At 42.2% G+C, this 22,342-nt stretch overlaps 2 protein-coding genes and 1 pseudogene across 2 annotated transcripts; 2 read left to right on the top strand and 1 right to left on the bottom strand.

Annotated features, from left to right (window-relative positions):
* Nucleotides 1–226: 226 nt before the first annotated feature.
* LOC115122170 (riboflavin-binding protein-like) lies at nt 227–7,583 on the top strand. The gene is made up of 6 exons (XM_065006595.1): nt 227–406; nt 1,187–1,379; nt 1,544–1,637; nt 2,055–2,183; nt 2,313–2,409; nt 5,938–7,583. Exons 2-6 carry the CDS (start codon nt 1,217–1,219, stop codon nt 6,307–6,309), a joined length of 855 nt encoding a protein of 284 aa, XP_064862667.1. The 5' UTR covers nt 227–406; nt 1,187–1,216; the 3' UTR covers nt 6,310–7,583.
* Nucleotides 7,584–11,617: 4,034 nt separating this feature from the next.
* Nucleotides 11,618–15,499, top strand: LOC115122167 (peroxiredoxin-like; annotated as a pseudogene).
* A 3,523-nt stretch (nt 15,500–19,022) lies between these two features.
* Nucleotides 19,023–20,873, bottom strand: LOC115122168 (transcription factor JunB-like). Its single transcript, XM_029651364.2, has one exon. It carries the CDS (start codon nt 20,510–20,512, stop codon nt 19,532–19,534), a length of 981 nt encoding a protein of 326 aa, XP_029507224.1. The 5' UTR covers nt 20,513–20,873; the 3' UTR covers nt 19,023–19,531.
* Between the last annotated feature and the right edge of the window lie 1,469 nt (nt 20,874–22,342).

Here is a 22,342-nt window from a genome sequence, read left to right as displayed (position 1 = left end):
GAATGACAGTATGTTTGATACAGAATGACACTACCTGGACATAATATGCTCAGGCCAAAACATTTAAAGGTCATCATATTGCATGGATATCTTTCTAATGTATATGATACAAATGTGTGTGTGTGTGTGTGTGTGTGTGTGTGTGTGTGTGTGTGTGTGTGTGTGTGATATGGATTACCAGCAAGGGGAGGTTGGTGGGGGAGGTGGCCAGGAGCTTAGATGTCCTTCGGTTAAACCAGTGAGAAACTGTCGTGCTGCCCCTGAGAATAAGAGATCATAACAAGCATTCAGCCCGGAGGAAGAGCTGCGTAGAGTGGTGCTGATTCGACGACGATTCCAAAGCTGAGGAGACACGTCGCACAAGACCAAGCAGAATCAAAAGGAAAACGGTTTCTCCCACCGACAGGTAGGCTAAGGCAGGCAAGGCGTAAAGTATTTTTGTCGATAGTGGAAAATAAACAAATGGACATAGATTGCAAACTACGCAGTTGGGATGTTGTGGTGTGAAATCTTGTCATGCCCGTTATTTTGTTTAAAGCTAATCAAACATGGTTTTACAGTAGTCTAGCTTTGCATTTGTTCAAGTCTCAATTATTTTCTCGTCAAATTATTAGTTGATAGTTTAGTTTGTCGGGTATGGTCATCGTTTAACTGAAAGAAAGTCAGTCATTTGTAGGTTTGTAGCTGATAGTCTCAAGTAGCCTACATACAGACGATCTACAATAACCAGCCTAAATTGTTATACATTTAACAAAGCGCTTAGTAAACTCTGAAATGTGTTAAACAAGTCTGTAACTCATTTTCTATAGAATACTTAAACGGAAGTTCATAAGAAAATACCATATTTATTATTTAATCAGTTGTTGTTATGCATGCTTAGCGTTATCCAATGGCTAGATAGGCTATAGCTTAATATTTCACAGGCTGTGTCATACATCACACCAATCTTTGAATCTCCATATTCAGGCTAGATGCTCCATGGCACGTCATTGAATACAAGCTATGTTATGGACAGACTAGACAGTTTTTGATCAGTGGTGGTTGACCTTACTCCCTTTTTGAGGGAAACATTCTCTTTAGTGCTATAGGCAATAGAGAAACGTTCAAATGTCACATTATTTAAAAAACTGATCTTCATGTTGAATGGTTCACTGAACCCGCTTTGTCTCCCGCTCCGCTGTCCAAGGTCCTGATTATAGCCGGTTAGGTTGAAGAAATGGCTATCACGTCAAACTCCCTGCCGTTGGTCTGTGCATATTTAGCGGCTACCCTGATTGGTCGCATTTTGTGTTTGGAGGGTGCGTGTCTACAGGACGGTAGACAGAAGGCCACGCCCAGCCAGGAACCTCACCTGAAAGAGTGCACAATCTATGCTGAGAGTGAGTGAGAGCACTGTGCTTTTTAAAGACAACAACATGCATTGTCAGACCATGATAATGAGAGAAAACTGCTGTTGGAAGTTTGCTATCTAAATCCTCAATCCTCCTATGAGATGAGGTGTCTCCCCATGGTCATAATCTATCCATATCTGTTCCCTCATCAGATGCATGTTGTTCAGGGGATGACATCCAGGATCTTAATCCCATGACCAGTGAGAAGAACAGCCCCTGGGACAAGTGTGGGAAACTGAGCCCGAAGTAAGTCTTTGATCATGACTAGCTGATATAACCAATATTTTCAATCTATCACATCAAAGCTAATAGCCAACAGAGACAAAACCATTGCACTGCTGGAGCAAAGAGAGTTACATGCTGTGGTCTACCTCTCTCTCCTCTCTCTCTCTCTCTCTCTCTCTCTCTCTCTCTCTCTCTCTCTCTCTCTCTCTCTCTCTCTCTCTCTCTCTCTCTCTCTCTCTCTCTCTCTCTCTCTCTCTCTCTCTCTCTCTCTCTCTCTCTCTCTCTCTCTCTCTCTCTCTCTCTCTCTCTCTCTCTCTCTCTCTCTCTCTCTCTCTCTCTCTCTCTCTCTCTCTCTCTCTCTCTCTCTCTCTCTCTCTCTCTCTCTCTCTCTCTCTCTCTCTCTCTCTCTCTCTCTCTCTCATCCATCTCTATGACCAGGTGTGAGGACTTCCTGAAGCGTGTGACCTGTTTCTACCGTTGTTCCCCTGATGCAGCCCGCTGGCCACACTCTCACCTCCAGTCCTCCATGCAGGCCGTGCCACTGTGCCACAGCTTCTGCCGTGACTGGTGAGCTCACTACAATAATCTAGGGTCCCCAATGTAAACTGTACTGAAGGCTCTGCGCTAATCACATCATCCAGCAGTATCAAATGTTGATCTGTCATCTGGTCATTGCAACATAACATTTTTCTTCAGGTATGAGGCCTGCAGGATGGACATGACATGTGCTCGTAACTGGGCCAGAGACCCCAGAGGACAGAACTGCACTGGGAACTGTGTGCCGTATCAGCAGGTAGGCTGTTGATTGGATGGGCAGCAGCCAGTCTCATGGGAGGGAGCCATGTTGAGTTGGCTGTAATGCTGTGTTGAGCTGTGTTTTAACCTTGCTATAAATATATATGTTTATTTCAAAAAGAGATATTTAGACTCAATGATTAATTTATTTGAGGAAGTTAAGAACCGTCCTAGTCTCTTTCTCCAGCTGTGTCTCATGATAGAGCTGTAGGAAGATATAGAAGCCTGGCATGCAAGGCTAGGTTAGCAAAGAATCATGGTAGTATAGCTGAGTCAGTGTTAGTTGTACTGGTACTGCTGGTCTCAGTGGTCAGTGAGGGGCTAAGGACACAGAGCCTGGCTCAGTGGAATAAAGGAGGGGGCTCTGCCAGGGGCGGATTGGGACCAGAATTTGGCCCTGGCATTTCTATCAAACCTGCTATTTTTTTCCTTGAGGCCCACACTGGCCCATTTATTTCCTCGAGGTCCCCACACTGGCCCATTTCTTTCCTCGAGGCCCCCACATTGGCCCATTTCTTTCCTCGAGGCCCCCACATTGGCCCATTTCTTTCCTCGAGGCCCCCATTATTAGCCAGATAATGATTATTTTGCACAAAAAAATCCAAGTTAGATAGGCCCACTGTGATAAAAAATGGTCCAGCCTGCCTGGCATTTGTCCAGAATGCCAGATGGCCAGTCCGCCCCTGAGCTCTGCTCTGTACTGTTCCACTGGACAGAGGAGGATATAAAAAGAGGCAGAGTGACCCAGGGCGTGTGCACAGCTGGGACCAACTGCGAACCTCCCAGTCACACACAAACATGCACGCACACCAGAGGAGGCTGATGGGAGGAGATGTAGGAGGACGTGCTCATTGTAATGGCTGTATTGGAATGAATGGAATGGTACCAAACACATCAAACACATGGAAAAACAATGGTTCCATTGATTCCATTCCAGCCGTTACAGTGAGCCCGTTCTCCTATAGCTCCTCCCACCAGCACCCTCTGACACACACACACACACACGTAATCAGTGGTTGGATGTGATGATGAGAGGTGACAGGAGTGTGTGTATGTTTATGTGGAAGAGACAGGTCAGGGAACCACAAATATACCAAATAAAAACTTAATTATTGTGAGGCCATTCAATTAAAGTTAAACTGTTCTGAATATGAGGGTCCTGCTACACAGAGACCTTCAAAAGAACCCAAAAGGAGGAGTCAGAATGTTTGAACAAAACAGCTCGCATCTAATAGAAATATTGTTAACACAATAACAATATGTTCTCAGATTTATGCTATTCATTAGTTTGACCCTTTTCTTAAGAGCAACTGACTTTGGAACTCAAATGAGGTTGGAAGCTATTTGTGTCCTGGCATTTTAATGACGGCTATTTTAATGATCTTCAGCTGTTCAAAAAACAATTAGTCTGAGGTAAACAGTTTGTAGGTTAGACTGCAATGTTTCATTTGATTCCTCATCAGAGAAAGGAATTGGGAAGCTAACTGCACCTCACGCATTCACATGTCCTCTCTAATCGAGATGACAGCGCTTCAGTCTGCCTCAGGGCCACTGTACACAGCACGGGCAGGCTCCAAATATATACACGGAAACACATACACACAAACACATGCACATTCTGCACTCACATATAGGCTACACACACACACAAACAAACACATGCTCATTCTGCACTCACATATAGGCTACACACACACACAAACAAACACATGATCATTCTGCACTCACATATAGGCTACACACACACACAAACAAACACATGCTCATTCTGTACTCACATATAGGCTACACACACAAACAAACACATGCACATATTGCATTCCCACATAAGCTAGACACACACAAAAACATTTGTACATGCACACACACGTACAAACCATGAAAATGTCCCCCTGGCCCTTCTCCCAGGCTCCTCTCTGGCTTTCTCCCTCGTCATCTGTAAGCTCTGCTGGCTCCTCTCCATATTCTCACTGGCCACAGCAATGTGCTGGGGCTTCTTAACATCATCAACAAGGAAACCAACACTCTCTTCACGCTCTCCACTCAAACACTGGTTCTGAAGTGGGCAGTGACTCTGCACTAACATGCCCACAGACTGGCAAGCCTGTGTTGCGATAACAGCAGGTTGACATTTATTGGGATGAATCTTATCCTTATGGCAGAACTGAGCGATTTCCTCTAGATTCAGCCAACGGCAAAGTAAAAATATTTTCTATATTGTAAAAATTAATGAAAACAAATGTAAGGTCAGGGTTAGGCACTAGGGTTAGGCACATGACCATGGCCACCCCAGGAGAGGAGGCTAGTAATAAGACCAGCTAGTAGCTATCTGCTGCACAGCAACAGCGCTGTCCTTTTAACACAGTCAATATAGCAGTGCTTCCTAAATGTTTTGGGTGACTCATTCACTCCTTATCCCTCAGACAGACAGGATGAGAGGAGAGGAGAGGAGAGGAGTGAGGAGAGAGAGAAGAGGGAGAGTGGGGAGAGAGGAGAGGATAAGGGGAGAGGAGAGAGGAGAGAGGAGAGAGGAGAGGGGGAGAGGATAGAGGAGGAGAGAGGAGAGGGGGAGAGGAGAGGAGAGAGGAGAGGGGGAGAGGAGAGAGGAGAGGGGGAGGGAGGAGAAGGGAGAGTGGGGAGGGATGAGAGAGGAGATGGGGAGAGGAGAGAGGAGAGGGGGAGGGAGGAGAGAGGGAGAGGAGAGGAGAGGGGGAGGCAGGAGAGAGGAGAGTTGTAATGGTAGCACTTCTTACAAAGTGGGGATGACTCACTCCCCAGAGAATCAGAGCTTACAGATATAGGCTCTTCGTTTGACCTATATTGTCACAGCAAAATAATCATTCAGCAACAGGATTTAAGTGCTTAGTCCATAATGTAGCTGGAGCTGTGGTTAAGCTATTAGCTGGCCAAAAGTAGGCTACATGAAAAGTGTAATACTGTTAATATAATTGTCTGTTAGATTGGGTTTTCAGTTCATTTATCTAAATAACAAAGCTCATCTGCATTGCTCGGGGTACAGGAAAATTCTCAGCAACAAAGAGTGATCAAATTAAGAACCTACATCTGTAAATGTGTAGACCCACGGTGTCACTACCATTCTACTAATAAGCTTTTCCAATATCAAGCTTTTCTGAGAAATGTAGACTTAATGATGGTTTTTTTGGCCCTAAAACCTGAATTTGGATTAAAGTGAAGGGAAAAACATGTTTATTTCTCTCTATCAGTTGGCTTTTAGATGACAGATGAAGCATGACCTTGTGTGCTGCTCCCCCGTGCCTCTAAAAGCCTTTCTCTGTATGACGAGGGCACTAATGGATGGGTGAGAGAGGGGTGGGAGTGGCAGCTGCTGCCTGGCAAAGGCTTTGTTCTGTTTTTTCAGAAAAGGTACACCTATGTGTAATCAATAGTCCCAATTAAAACGAGTGCCTTAATCAGAGGTATACTTTGCAACACACAGAACAGATAAGGGTCATATTGAATCTAATGTCAAACTACACCTCCAATGATTTGCTCTTTGCTACCTCAGATGTACCAACACGGCCGGGACCTGTGTGAGAGCCTGTGGGGGGACGCCTTCATGACGGTGGAGGATGAGGAGGAGGAACGGGAGGGGGGTGAGGGTATTAGCAATGGTAATGGTGGACGTCCCTGTGGATGCCTGACCCTCAGCCCCTCGGACAGGGAGGTGATCGCTGCCCTCAGGGCCCTGGAGGAAGACCCAGAGGAGCTGGACACCACCAAGAGTGGCTTGCCTCAGTATCGTGCCCCCTGCCACACGCAGCCCCAGACCAAGCCTGCCACACTGCCCCTGCAGGCGCGGAGGAGCAACGGCAACATTGTGATGCGGAAACGCTCGGTCGTGGTGGATGATGTGGAGGGTAGTGGGAGTGGGCTGTAGATGAACTGACAGAATCTGATCTCTGAATCTGTAGCTCTGTCCCCAAGCTGGGGTTGTCATATCTTGCTCCTATAACTAACCTTACCTCACATACTGTACCTCTCATGACTCACCATTATAACCCATCAATCAAATGTTGCTTAGAGACGCTCCATGTTTTGAAGTATTACAAAACATATAAACCATTATGACATGACATGCCCTTAACACTGTGTAAATAATGTACGAATAGTGACATTGACCGTAACATTATTCTGAAAGGTTAAACAATCAACAGCTACAATCAAAGTGTATGACATCATATTGTATTACAGTCTGTTGTTACATGGTACTTGGCCCAGGGACTGCAGTTGAGAATTAGCCGGCTGGCTAAAACTTTTATACAGTAGTAATGTTGATTAATGTCCCCTGTCCCTGTAAAAGTAAATCTAATAAAGTAAAGTAGTTGCTAAAACAGGTGACACCATTCATGATCGCCATCAATGTTTGGTATGTAATTGTCAGTCATGTAAGCTCATTATTAACATATGTAGTCTTGCAGCTACATTAGTAGGCCTACAAATGAAAATATCTATCATCTTGTGAGGTGCCTGGGACTGCCTCGGTACATATCATACTGTAGAGTTGTGTTTACCCATCAGTGGACTGCAGTAGTTTCTAAACTGTATTGTGTAACTATGCCATCAGACTAGGCATACAGGAGATATATCCATATCCATACTGAAGCGTCCAAAATTCCTCTATTCCTCAATCCTAAACACCTTTTTTTAGACATACCTGTACAACTGTCAACATGCTTGGCATATTTAACTGTCGTGATATAACGTAATGTACTACTGTGTTCTTGTCATGAAATGTTTGAGAGTGGAGGAGGGAGGTAGGGTGTGTGTGGTGCACAGCCACATCATTAGAGTGGTTGCCATCCTGCAACCATAGGATTCAGATGTAAAAAAAAAAAATGATGAAGTATTCTTTATAGCTGGAGGAAGTCTTGAATTTCAAAAAGAGAATCTGCGCAAAGGACAGACTTAGACTGCTGATGTAGAAACATGACTCATGCCAGTAAGGCTTTTGTGTTAGTATGATAATGCATCAGAACTCTATTCAGGCAATGCCATTCAAGATGCTGTGAAGTAGAATTAGAGCCAAACTCTATAGAATGTCTATAGAATGGAGGACCAAAAGGGAACCTGTTTGTCTGAGTGTGACATGAATACCTATTTGGGGTTCTTTTGTTTCTTGACATCCTCAATAAACACTGGATTTCAAATTCATTCCATTGGTATTTGCTATTGTGTTGTTATTAGAGCCATTGCCAGATCAAAATACATAGCAAATACGTGTTCTGTGTTCTCCATATGCAGCACTGTCCAACCGTTTGACCGGTCACCTCAGGATAAGAACACTGTGTATTGCAGGGAGGATGTCATCACCCAACACGGCCGAAGGGTCGGTCCACCGCTGACGTTCTCACCAGTCCAGCTCAAGCAGGCAGACAGCTTGACAGTTTGATTATGGGAGTGAATAAAAATAGTATATGTATTGTTCAAATTACAAAGGCGCCACATCAGAGGTTAAAGCCATCAATATGGTTGTTTTTGTGACACTCAAATTAGTAGTTTGAGTGTGTGTGTGTGTGTGTGTGTGTGTGTGTGTGTGTGTGTGCACGTGCATACGTGTGTGTGCGTGTGTGTGCAATTGCAGCCTGCTCCACCCTCTCCAATTCTCCTGCCTATTATCAAGGCACACTCCCTTCGTTCTTCTGTATAATTCCTAGGATTGATAGATCATGTTTCTGCCCATGTACAGTACATTACGGGGAGATTATAAATATGTACAAGCAACTGCCAAAATAATGGAAACACTTGAATAAATGAGGGATTCAAATGATATTGAAAGCAGATACTTCCACACAGGTGTGGTTCCTGAGTTAATTAAGCATTTTAACATCCCATCATTCTGGGCAGGCCATTATTTTGGCTAGCATAGCTATAGGATGACAATGCCCCTATCCACAGGGCACGAGTAGTCAATGAATGGTTTGATTAGCATGAAAATGATGTAAACCATATGCCATGGCCTTCTCAGTCAACAGATCTCATCCCAAATTGAACACTTATGGGAGATTATGGAGTGATGCCTGAGACAGCATTTTCCACCACCATCAACAAAACCCCAAATGATGGACTTTCTCGTGGAAGAATGGTGTTGCATCCCTCCAATAGAGTTCCAGACACGTGTATAATTTTTGCCAAGGTTTATTGAAGCTGTTCTGGCTCGTGGTGCCCAACGCCCTATTAAGACACTTTATGTGGGTGGTGTTTCCTTTATTCTGCCAGTTACCTGTAGCTCTATATCATTTTACACAGCGGGTCTGTAGACTCTGACAGGCCTGTTTTTTCCCCTTTGCGCTTTATTAAAAATATTGTCAAGGGCCAGTGTCATTGAACTCCAGCAGTAGAATACATTGCTTGTCAAATCATTGTTCAAAATCATTAGGCCTGTCTATGCTTTATTGCTTAAAGGTCTAAGCCGCTGATACCATGGATCATTTATTTGGCCTTTACTACTATAGCCCATAGAAACACGTTGAATTACGTATTCATAAATGGCAACAACATAATAGAGTCCAAAAATAAATCACATGGAATAAGGTTTTGAAGTGTCTGTCCTAAAAGTTCAAAGATGATACATAATAATTGTAGTCAGAATACAATATTTTTTTGTTTTTGTTTTTGAATTTTACCCCTTTTTCTCCTCAATTTCGTGATATCCAATTGTTACTATCTTGTCTCATCGCTTCAACTCCCGTACGGGCTCCGGAGAGACGAAGGTTGAAAGTCATGCGTCCTCCGATACACAACCCAACCAAGCCGCACTACTTCTTAACACAGCGCACATCCAACCCGGAAGCCAGCCGCACCAATGTGTGGAGGAAACACCTTGCACCTGGCAACCTTGGTTAGCGCGCACAATTTTGACATTTCTATGCATTCTCGACAATCGCTAATCAACATCGAAAAATAGCACGGTTTTTCTGCGAACCTGCACATCATCATCTTCTGTCTTTCGTGGCATCAATGTGATTGGTTATGTCAGGGGAATCGGTGGTCCAGTAGTCTAGTGTATGTCAAGCGATCCTGGGGAGCTTTGTGTTCACATTGTCCTAAAAAAAATGGGAACAGGACTATAAAATTTAAGCGAACCTGAACTCAGACCAACGAGTTAGGTTCGCTTTCTCTGAGGTCCTTTGGAGTATTCACACTACACAAAATAATAAGCGAACCGCACTGAGTTCACAAAAATCGGATGGCAGTCTTTCTGACGCTTTTGCGCAAAATAGTTAACAACATCATCTGGATATGTATGCAACAAAAGTTCAACATTCAGCTTCTGCGACCATTTCTGTCAACGCATACAGTTTGACGCATACGTTCGATAAATCCAGCACATGCACCACACCGAACGCACTACAACTGCCTCTGCAACGCAATGCTGCAAGGCAAACGCAGCGTTTCACTGGAAATTAATGTAATTGTCGCCACCAGACAATTTACATTGACCCCCTTTTGTACAGTGCTGCTACTCGCTGTTTATTATCTATACATAATCACTTCACCCCCACCTACATGTACAAATAACCAGTACCCCGCACACTGACTCAGTGCAGTTGCCCGCTGTATATAACCTCATTATTGTTATTGTTATTGTGTTACTTTTTTATTATTACTTTTTATTTTAGTCTACTTGGTAAATATTTTCTTAACTCTTCATGAACTGCACTGTTGGTTAAGGTTACTTGTTGTTCTCGGCACATGTGACTAATAAAGTTTGACTTGATTTGATGAATTCTGGTGTACCAAAATGCAATGACATGGTGTGTTCGAAGCATGAATCCTTGATGGGTGCACATCCCGGTCTATAGTTATACATGAAATGCCATGTTCACTTGCTGGTCGGAACTAGGAAACTTAGACATTTTTCTGAAATGTGAACTATACTTAACAAAAATATAAACACAACATGCAGAAATGTTAAAATCAATTGAAATAACATTGTTAGGCCCTATCTATGGATTTCACATGACTGGGCAGCCATGGGTGAACCTTGGAGGCAGTGGTGTAAAGTACTTCAAAGTACTACTTAAGTCGTTTTTGTTGGGGTATCTGTACTTTACTATTTATTTTTTTGGCTACTTTTACTTCACTACATTCCAAACGAAAAGAATGTACTTTTTACTCCATTACATTTTCTCTGGCACCCAACAGTACTCATTACATTTTGAATGCTAGCAGGACAGGACAATTGTCAAATTCATGCACTTATCAAGAGAACATCTCTGGTCATCCCTATTGCCTCTGATCTAGCAGAATCACTAAACATAAATGCCTCATTTGTAAATTATGTCTGAGTGTTGGAAAGCGGTATGCTTAAGTATATTTTAGCAATCACATTTACTTTTGATACTTAAGTATATTTAAAACCAAATACTGTTAGACTTGTACTCAAGTAGTATTTTACTGGGTGACTTTCACTTTTACTTAATTTTCTATTAAAGTATCTTTACTTTTACACAAGTATGACAACTGGGTACTTTTTCCACCACTGCTTGGAGGGCATATGTCCACCCACTTGGCAGCCAGGCCCACCCACTGGGGAGTCAGGCCCAGCCAATCAGAATGAGTTTTTCCCCACAAATGGGATTTATTACAGACAGAAATACTTCTCATTTGATCTTGGCAAATGAGAAATGTTCACTAACAGGGATGTAAAACAAATGTTGACGTTTTTGAGAAATAAGCTGTTTGTGCGGTATGGACGTTTTCTGGTATTTTTTATTTCAGCTACTGAAACATGGGGCCAACACTTTAAACGTTGCACTCATATTTTTGTTCAGTGTAGTTGTAGTTATACACGTGCTGCGTTAAACGAATCAGCATGTCTGACATTTCCGAGTTTCCTAGTTCCGATTAGGATGTGAGTGCGGCATATCCCCCCCAAAAACAGTAGCCTAGTAGGAAGATAGGCAGAAACGGTTTCTCCTTTAGAAATCCCGATCACGCTTTTGTAGGCGATGTCATGGCGACGTTTGCTAGCTAAAAGCTCATGAGCAGAAACACGTCATCGGGTCTAACGGTCTTCTCACGCCGAACTGCGCATGTGCATGCCGTCAATTCTAAGCCACACCTTGGATATAAAGTTGTTTTTGACGAAAATATAAACGTGTCAGTTTGACACTTTCACGAAGTTCAGGTAATAATATGTTAAACTACTTAAGACATTGGCTCGAATCTAGGTTGTGCCTTCATATTTACAAAATTAACAGCTAATTAACATAACTTTTTAGTTCTCTCATTGACTTCTCAAACTCCGGCCTAGTCTGCTTGGTCATTTTCCCGGAAGTCTCGCGATGTTGTGTCTCTGGGTTTAGAAACTCTGTGCTATACATTTTCCACGATCTGTTGCCACTTGATTGTGCACTTTCTTTGACACAAACTCAGACACCTGTACTATTTCTTATTACTTGTGTGGCGGTGACCTAAGAAAGTAGCAATAGCATGTGTACCTCTACACTCTACTGACAGTCAAACTGACACTATCAAACGGCTGACATACTAGGTGGAGTAGGCTAGACTGTAGAGAGGGGTAATAGATCAGACAGCCTAAGCTAGTTTGGTTGTTGGCTGTGTGAACTGCAGTGTTATTTTATTAGGCTATTGTAGACTACACGTTTTATCTTACAATGTTTGGAATGCAGTAGATTGATAGAAGAACAGTTTAATGTTTAATACTAGCTTTAACTCTACCAAACTCTTATCGGAAGTTCATGTTTCATGCGCTGTCCAGCTCTCTCCCCCTCCTGTGCAAGATCAACACAGAGAGGAAAGACAGAGGTCTGGGCCCTATGAAGAGCCCTCTGCTGGCTGACCCCACCCAGGCCATCTCCAGGGACTACGGAGTGCTGAAGGAGGATGAGGGCATAGCCTACAGGTCTGTTACCAAGCTCTGGGACAAGTCTTATAATCCTATTCTCTCTCTCTCACTCCCTCACTCCTCACTCACTCACTCACTCACTCACAGCTGCCCATTTCCTGACCTTTATAAAGTGTTCAGCCCTAAACCTGTTCTAACCTTCCTCCAAACTGCCCAGAGGTCTGTTTGTGATTGATGACAAGGGCATCCCGAGACAGATCCCCATCAACGACCTGCCAGTGGGGTTCTCTGTGGATGAGACACTGCACCTGGTGCAGGCCTTCCAGCACACTGACAAGTTTGGAGAGGATGAGGGGACAGAGAACAGCTTGGGCATTTAGAGTAGGATGTGCAGACATCTCAGGACATGGCAGGAAACTCATATTGTTATGCACCAATAGACCTCCATTGTATGCACTCTAGTGCTACTTGACCTCTAGCCCCTCTTCAGCACAGTTCCCATTCTTATTAGAATGTACAGTACATTTAGTGAGCAAATGTGTTTGATATACACTGTATGTTCACAGGGCAGATGTGTGACTTGTTTTTTCTCTTTACATTGTGCCCAGCAGGATGGAGACCAGGGAGAGACACCATCGTCCCAAACGTCCAGAAGAGCAAGGAGTTTTTCTCCAAACAGAACTGATCCATCCACACCTCCTTAGAGGTGCTACGTCTATACAGGGTACTAACTGAGCACTTACTGTTGTTAGCTGGATCGCTGACTCACTGAGTCTGCTGATCGCATTGATTCTGTGTAAACTACACAGTCAGTGGGGATGTGTTTTGTGAGACTTCTTGAAAATGATATATTATTTGTGTATTAGGCTTGGTGTTGGTTCCATCATGGGGCTTATTTTACTGCTGTTCTCTAGTGATTTTTTATTTTTTATTATCTAATTTTTATTTAACACTTATTTTTTATTAAAACTGCATTGTTGGTTAAGGGCTTGTAATTAAGCATTTCACTGTAAGGTTGTATTCGGTGCAAATGACAACTAACATTTGATTTGATTACAATTCAAACAATGCTATGTGAGTCTTTTCAAATAAAATCAAATGTATTTGTCACATACACATGGTTAGCAGATGTTAATGCGAGTGTAGCGAAATGCTTGTGCTTCTAGTTCCGACAATGCAGTAATAACCAACGAGTAATCTAACTAACAATTCCAAAACTACTACCTTATACACACAAGAATAAAGGGATAAAGAATATGTACATAAAGATACAGTGCCTTGTGAAAGTATTCGGCCCCCTTGAACTTTGCGACCTTTTGCCACATTTCAGGCTTCAAACATAAAGATATAAAACTGTATTTTTTTTGTGAAGAATCAACAAGTGGGACACAATCATGAAGTGAAACGACATTTATTGGATATTTCAAACTTTTTTAACAAATGAAAAATGAAAAATTGGGCATGCAAAATTACTCAGCCCCTTTACTTTCAGTGCAGCAAACTCTCTCCAGAAGTTCAGTGAGGATCTCTGAATGATCCAATGTTGACCTAAATGACTAATGATGATAAATACAATCCACCTGTGTGTAATCAAGTCTCCGTATAAATGCACCTGCACTGTGATAGTCTCAGAGGTCCGTTAAAAGCGCAGAGAGCATCGTGAAGAACAAGGAACACACCAGGCAGGTCCGAGATACTGTTGTGAAGAAGTTTAAAGCCGGATTTGGATACAAAAAGATTTCCCAAGCTTTAAACATCCCAAGGAGCACTGTGCAAGCGATAATATTGAAATGGAAGGAGTATCAGACCACTGCAAATCTACCAAGACCTGGCCGTCCCTCTAAACTTTCAGCTCATACAAGGAGAAGACTGATCAGAGATGCAGCCAAGAGGCCCATGATCACTCTGGATGAACTGCAGAGATCTACAGCTGAGGTGGGAGACTCTGTCCATAGGACAACAATCAGTCGTATATTGCACAAATCTGGCCTTTATGGAAGAGTGGCAAGAAGAAAGCCATTTCTTAAAGATATCCATAAAAAGTGTCGTTTAAAGTTTGCCACAAGCCACCTGGGAGACACACCAAACATGTGGAAGAAGGTGCTCTGGTCAGATGAAACCAAAATGGAACTTTTTGGCAACAATGCAAAACGTTATGTTTGGTGTAAAAGCAACACAGCTCATCACCCTGAACACACCATCCCCACTGTCAAACATGGTGGTGGCAGCATCATGGTTTGGGCCTGCTTTTCTTCAGCAGGGACAGGGAAGATGGTTAAAATTGATGGGAAGATGGATGGAGCCAAATACAGGACCATTCTGGAAGAAAACCTGATGGAGTCTGCAAAAGACCTGAGACTGGGACGGAGATTTGTCTTCCAACAAGACAATGATCAAAACATAAAGCAAAATCTACAATGGAATGGTTCAAAAATAAACATATCCAGGTGTTAGAATGGCCAAGTCAAAGTCCAGACCTGAATCCAATCGAGAATCTGTGGAAAGAACTGAAAACTGCTGTTCACAAATGCTCTCCATCCAACCTCACTGAGCTCGAGCTGTTTTGCAAGGAGGAATGGGAAAAAATGTCAGTCTCTCGATGTGCAAAACTGACAGAGACATACCCCAAGCGACTTACAGCTGTAATCGCAGCAAAAGGTGGCGCTACAAAGTATTAACTTAAGGGGGCTGAATAATTTTGCACGCCCAATTTTTCAGTTTTTGATTTGTTAAAAAAGTTTGAAATATCCAATACATTTTGTTCCACTTCATGATTGTGTCCCACTTGTTGTTGATTCTTCACCAAAAAATACAGTTTTATATTTTTATGTTTGAAGCCTGAAATGTGGTAAAAGGTCGCAAAGTTCAAGGGGGCCGAATACTTTCGCAAAGCACTGTATATGAATGAGTGATGGTACAGAGCGGCATAGGCAAGATGCAGTAGATGGTATCGAGTACACTATATACATAAGAGTATGTAAACAAAGTGGCATAGTTTAAAGTGGCTAGTGATACATGTATTACATAAAGATGCAGTAGATGATAGAGTACAGTATATACGTATACATATGAGATGAATAATGTAGGCTATGTAAACATTATATTAAGTAGCATTGTTTAAAGTGGCTAATGATATATTTTACATCAATTCCCATTATTAAAGTGGCTGGAGTTGAGTCAGTGTGTTGGCAGCAGCCACTCAATGTTAGTGGTTTTGTTGATGAACTTGAATGTTAATAAAAAAAAACAGAATTTATAGCTACATTTTTCTCTAGTTTTGTAGTGATGAGGCATTTGGAAGTTGCTTTTGCCTTTTTAAAGAAAATATAGTTTAAAACCAAGTGTTTTATTCAGTACTTTTCTATTGGAGTATGAGATTAACATTATGACATTATAGAGTTAATAGTAAGCTTTAGTTACTAACCACTAGATGGTGCTATGCACACATTCAACAAGCAATGTCTCTTTTTCTGGAACACTGGTTTTGTATAGGTTTTGTTTATTGATATGATACAAACAAATTAGTTTTAAAGAGCAACTTCCCCTAAAAAACAACTTCTCATTTAGAAAACAGCCTATGTGGCATCGAGTCAGAGACATTTATTCTGCTGTCTAAATTTATAGAATAGAATAATTTTGGTTGTAGACTCATCCAAAACTGAGTTTTGTGGGACTTGTGGTCATGACTGCATCACAATGTAAACGAAGGTTGGGTTTGTTTCAATCCTGCCCACAGCTGGCAGCACACAAGTAATCATTCATTAGGAGTGCAGCTGCATGTGAACTAATTGTAATGCCTGTGCTTGGGTTGACTTTGGATATACTGTACCAATAGGGCTAGTTAGGGACCATTGCTAAATTACACAATGTAGATGGGACAATATGATAAAATTCCAATAGCTGCAAATTTCAATGACTTAAACACCTCAAACCAACTATAAATTGTAGAAATGATAATACAAAAATGTAAAGCATGACGAGAACTAAAAGGTGTACAACATGAAAATATTCACATTTACATTGTGTAGTTTATTGACAGTCCCCAATTTGCCCTAACCAACCTTGTCACAGTCGGACACCAGTCAGCTGAAGCTAATTGGCAAAATAGTTTGGTTAACTCATCCCACCTGCGAACACACACATCAAACCACACCCCGATATCAACTCATACTTTGAATTCAGTCATGGCCGTTAGCATTTCTTAATTAACCTAATCTAAAACGAGGCCAGATCAGGAAGTGTAGTTGCCCTTTTAAAGTTTTAATATTATAATATATTATAAACATTCTCTATTTTTGAATGACCAAACTGCTCCCAGGGTGATAATCTGATCCCTGTGTTCCAGAGGTCATTCATGGTGAGCTGCACACTTTACACTGCATGTCAACTCCATTCTATTACAACTTAACTCACTCCTCTGGTGACACATGGGACTGAGAAACCAGACATTATGTAGACTCCTACTTATTACAAATTGACTGTCTTTAAAAGATTATGGGATTACCTCCCTCGGTTTGAGATAGATGGAAAAAGCTTGTAGTAGTGTTTTAGACGATTCCTATTGAAGACCTATGTCGCCTTTACATACACATTCAGCATGCAAAATCCCATTCAAACTGCATTGTCCTACGTAGGCCTAAAATGTCTCTGAAATTAGTTATGTAATTATTGAAAGAAGCTCAGATGGCCATGGTGAGGTGGGAGGAATATGTATGATGCGAGAGAAATGTGGGAGATGGAGCGAGAGAGTGAGGCCTGTAGGAGTGAAAGGGGGCTAGAGGGGAGGAAAATAAACCCACCCCAGATCTTCATACATCATCACCTGCATCACAGATGTTCCCACAGACGCTGATGGTTGTGGGCTGTGGTAGCAAGACGCTGAAATGGGCAGGTTGTGCGTGTGTATTTATACATATTGTGTAGGCCTATACATAAATAACCATGTTAACATCATGTTTTTATGTATTTCCCCCTTGGTGGGATCTGAGAAATCAAGTATCCAAAAAACATTGGTTCCATCTGGAAATGGAACATTTACACTCCCACCAATGTGTTAAGAAGTGAAAACAATAGAAGAGTACAATAAATTGGTATAGGAAAGAGAAGTGTTAAATTAGGACACCTTAGCTCGACTATCACATTTTAATTATGTATGTGTTATAACAAAATAAATAAATAGAAAATCTTACAAGATTTTTTTACTAAAACACAGAAACTGCACTTGTTTTTATGAATACTAGTAGGACTATTTAAACTGAAAGATACACAAATGGAATACACGTAGGTGTCGTAGCTGATATTTTCCATATTGGGGCATAATTTTTTTTTTTTAAGATTGAACCTCTCTCCAAAACAGCTGAGGTGAGAAAGTGTGTCAAAACCCCAGCGTTCAGCGATTCTTTTGAAGTGGTTTTCTTTTATTTTCTTAAGTGTGTTGAAGGTTGTGGAGAGCAGACTGGCTGGGTTGTTTGCCTAGCTGGCTGCGGTAGCCTACATCATTAACTGCTTAACAGGACAGAATTCCCCTCCTGGTTTCCTGAGAACAGCTTGTGCATACTCAATAACTCCTCTGTCTGCCAAAGACCGCAAAACAACAGGAGTTGCAACTGTTGCCAACTTTGAAGGGCTTGAATTTAAAAAACTGTTTGGATAAGAAGTTAATGTATGATGACTAATCCTCAATTAATTAGACTTTAAATGGGACTTTTCCCATATCCCTAACTCAATTCAAAGAGAACAGGGCCTCACATATTTCTCTGATGTCCCCACAATGTTCTTGTCCTTGGCAATGCCAACCCAACCATACACACAGATGCTCTCACACACCAGATGCCCACTCACTTCTACTGCTCTGCCAAGCGGTGTGGCAACTTTAAACACCCCCGGCATTCCAAAGGCCACTGTCACTTCCTTCCATGTGCGCTCATTCAAATATAAGACCCGAATCTGTCTTAACTGTGGTGTGTACGCAACCACCATGTTTACTTACCCTGGCTGGGCATCATGGGAAACAATGTGCCCAGAATGAGCTGGTGGCCATTGGACATCAGTCTTTATACAAATAGATGATCCAACCAGAGAATTGGACTGAGGACAGACACCTTGAATATGGGATGACTGAATATTTTTGTCTAGTGGTAGACCACTTCATGCCATAAGAAAAATGTAGTAATATACTGTAATTTAAAATAGCCAAGAAAAGTTAGTGGCTGAACTTTGTAGTCATTTGTTAACCCTTGCGAAATGATGACTGTGCCAAGTCCATATCTGGTCAAAGTTTGTTTCCCTTGTCATGCTTCTTATCGCAGTTCTTAATTACCCTATGCGCCAGCTTAGTTTCAATAATAATATTGGAAATTCCGTTAAGCCAAACCCTCTTATTGATAGTGTTAGATGAAGTGGAATGAAACTAATTTGCAAGGAAGGCGGGAGTTCCCAGAAATCTTCGCTCACAGTGACGTAATCGCAACCAAAAATGTCCCTATATGGACACGCTGTGCGTAAAGGAAAGGTAACGCAACGCGCTGACGTCCTGGAAATGAAGGCGCTGAATGTAGTCTAATGGCATCGATTGCATAGAATTTATCACTGTAAAGTAGCATGAACTAAACCTATTTAATTCACACGCTTTAGGTTGTTTAGGCATAACACTGGGCTTCAGTAAATGTGTAAAATCCTCTGTGCATATACCCTACTTCAACGACCAACAATTTCTAAATGTCATTTATCGAACACCATGGATGGCATAATGACACCAACAGACAAACATGAAGCCAAAATCATTTTGAAAAGAGACTTTACTTAAATATACATTGCACAAATAAAAAAAAGACATCGTAAACATGACAAAATATTAATTTGTCAGGATCAACCTGGCAAACAAAATAACTTACACATTTAATGAATGCAGTATTGCATGACGATATGCAAAATTACAAACAATACCATTTCCATTTGATACCTAAGCAAACCAACATATCAAGCGGTCTCTGGTTTGTTTTTCTAGTCACTCAGTGTTAGTGTCTATGTTCCGTCTAGATGCTGTTCCTGTTGTCATGTATTTGGATGATATGGTCCCTTGTGCGGTGTCCAGCATCCGGAAGTACCATTTCTGTCAGTCTTTTACCCGAAATGAGAGTAGCCAACACACAGCCTGCGACCGTATTGTCATTACTAACAATAGCCTGCCGGTATATGGCTTATTGCAGTGCGGTTCATGTAGAACATTCCTCCAGTGTTGTCACGTCTAAATCATGAATTACTCTGCGTAATGCCCTCGCCTCTCCATTTAAAATGCCTCCATTTTGCTCGTCAACATCAGCTGACAGCCGCTGCTTACATGTGTCAGGACTTTCTGTTTGAGCTGGGCGACTTGTTCACGAAGCACAGTCGCCGTATTGGAGAGCCCAGCATTGTCCGACTTCAGAACTTTCACCTTGTCCTCCAGTCGGGAGATGCGCTCCAGTTTGCGGCGCCGGCATTTGGTTGCTGCTAGTCGGTTTCTAAGCCTCTTCCGCTCGGCCTTGATTATCTCTTGGTTTTCCATGTCGATTGGGGACATTGGCGGGGAACCGTCGCTGCTGTGTAGATCAGGGACGGTTTGTGGTTCTTCTTTGAAAGCCACAAGGCGCTGTGGATGGACCCCAGCGCCAGGTAGAGAGTACTGAAAGGGGTGTGACGCGTGCGTCGAGGTCTGTTGGTGATGGCTCTGCTGGTGAAGCGGCGGTAAGTAGTTGATGGTGGTACTGGGGTAACTGGATGCGGAAGAGAGGTTAGTGTTTGGGCAATAAGCGTTCAGTGTTGTGTAGATTGGAGGCTCGGGCTGCAGGGAGGAGCCGAAGACACTAGAGGCCGCCGCCGAACAGGTCGTCACACCACCCGCTCCAATAGACACGTTGGGCGGGGCTATGGGCATATGGTTTATCTTGTGGAGCTCATCCAGGGCTTTCACGAAGCCCTCCGCAAAGCCCTCCTGCTCATCGGTGATGCTCCGGTTGTAGAAGTACTGGCCTGGGGTGGGAGTAGTAATTATGCCGTTACTGTTTTGGATGATAAGCCTTTCGAGTTCGGGGGAAGCAAGCTTCAGTGACCCGACGTCCTGGTGCGCTGCCTGGTACAAGTCAGACTTGAGGTTGCGATATGGCTCTGTCATGTTCAAATTCATATTCTGCTTTAGGTGTTTGTAGTCGTGCAATGCAGCATCAGAGTGGCCGTATGCCGAGAGAAAAGAGTCGTCATGATAAAAAGGCTGCTCCATTTTTGTAGACATAAAGTCGTAGGAAAGTGAGCTTACCAGTTGTTTAAACAGTCTCAGGATATTGGTCAACAAATGACGGCGTCAGCAAAATGTAGGCTACGCATCAACGCAAGCACCGGTCTTCTTTTTCAGCAATGACCCAAGTTCAAAACTAAAAATTATTTCACTTCTAAAAGTGTGAGGGAAAATCCAAGATGTAGAACAGAGCAGTGGTCCACGAAGGCTGTTAACAGATGAATGACCGCAGTATTGACGTGATCCAATGTCTTGAACTGTCTTTTTCAACCTTGTATAAGAAAACACTAAACTTTATACCCACACATAAGGTTGCGTTCCCGGTATGTTGTTCTATGTGATAAATTCACTGAGTGAGCAGCTAGTAACATGCCGTTTTATATACACACCAAACATTGGGCGAGTTCGTGTTGCATGGCCCGGTGCCCCGGGTGAGCGGAGTCTATATATTTTAGACTATTCCATTGGTCCATAAACGAAATCTCCATCCACCCGGTGCACTGGCCATGCAAAACGAATCAGCCCACACACAATGCTGTCAAGATTGGCAAAGGGAATTGATTGGATAGAACTATTTGTGCACGCCCAACAACATAACGTCAGGGTTATGACGCGATTGCCAGGAACCACTTCGATTGTATAAACCGATCGTTGACACGCTCATGTAGGCAAGAAAAGTGAACAGTGAAGCAAGGGCTGGATTAAGAATATATTTAGATACATTCTTCACCTACTTCATTGAAATCGCTGTGCAGACTAATGCACAACGAGGTTTAGACTCATTTGTCAACATGTTCGTAGGCTGTTGATATGTTGTTTTGTGATCTGACTGTTACATTGTAACTACAGTAGAGTACGTTATTGTGATGTTGCACGGTCCACGTTGTTACATTGTTCCAAATTGATAGGCATTGTCCATCAGACGCTGAGCTGCGCTTCCTAGGCCTACATATTATGTGGACACTATATTGTGTAGGTCTTTAAGATGATTTGCAATTCACTTGTTAATTTTACAGGAAGTTTGTTTGATGAATTGTATGTAGCGGGGATAGCTATTAGCCTAATGTTCTGCTGAAATTATATTTAATTGTTCCGTGTGCAAATGTAATGAACAATGTCGCGATGGGGTTAACGTAACCGTGGAGGAGACCACATAATGTATACCATGTATTAACTATATATATATATATATATTGATGGGATCGAGTACTTCGTTCTGAGGAGAAAATCCGCGTTCCATATTTGGGCATGCCGACGCGTTAGTTCCTCTGAGAGGCCCCCCTCAGCCTCATTCCAGCAGCATTCCTATTGTATAAAGCTCATCCGTGTGAGAGCTAGGGACGTTTTGTTTGAATAATTTTAGATAAAAGCAAATATTTCTCAGCTATATTTACTGAGTTCATTGTTATCAATTGATTTAATGTACCGCACGAGTCTTATTTAATTTGAATTTATCAGTTAAAATTAATAATTCATTGTTTTCCAATTTTAGCAGCGATATTGCCTTTCTCATCTTATTTACAGTACATTCGGAAAGTATTCAGACCCCTTGACTTTTTCCACATTTCGTTATGTTACAGCCTTATTCTAAAATTGATAAAATGGTTGTTGTTTTTCTCGTCAATCTACACACAATAATGACAAAGCAAAAACACGTTTTTAGAAATGTTTGCAAATGTATTAAAAAAACTGAAATATCACATTTACTTAAGTATTCAGACACTTTACTCAGTACTTTGTTGAATCACCTCTGGCAGTGATTACAGCCTCTAGTCTTGGGTATGACACTACACACTTGGCACACCTGTATTTGGGGAGTTTCTCCCA

This window comes from Oncorhynchus nerka, linkage group LG21 (assembly GCF_034236695.1).
Source record: "Oncorhynchus nerka isolate Pitt River linkage group LG21, Oner_Uvic_2.0, whole genome shotgun sequence".
Taxonomy (NCBI): domain Eukaryota; kingdom Metazoa; phylum Chordata; class Actinopteri; order Salmoniformes; family Salmonidae; genus Oncorhynchus; species Oncorhynchus nerka.
This window is presented reverse-complemented; position numbering and strand designations above follow the sequence as displayed.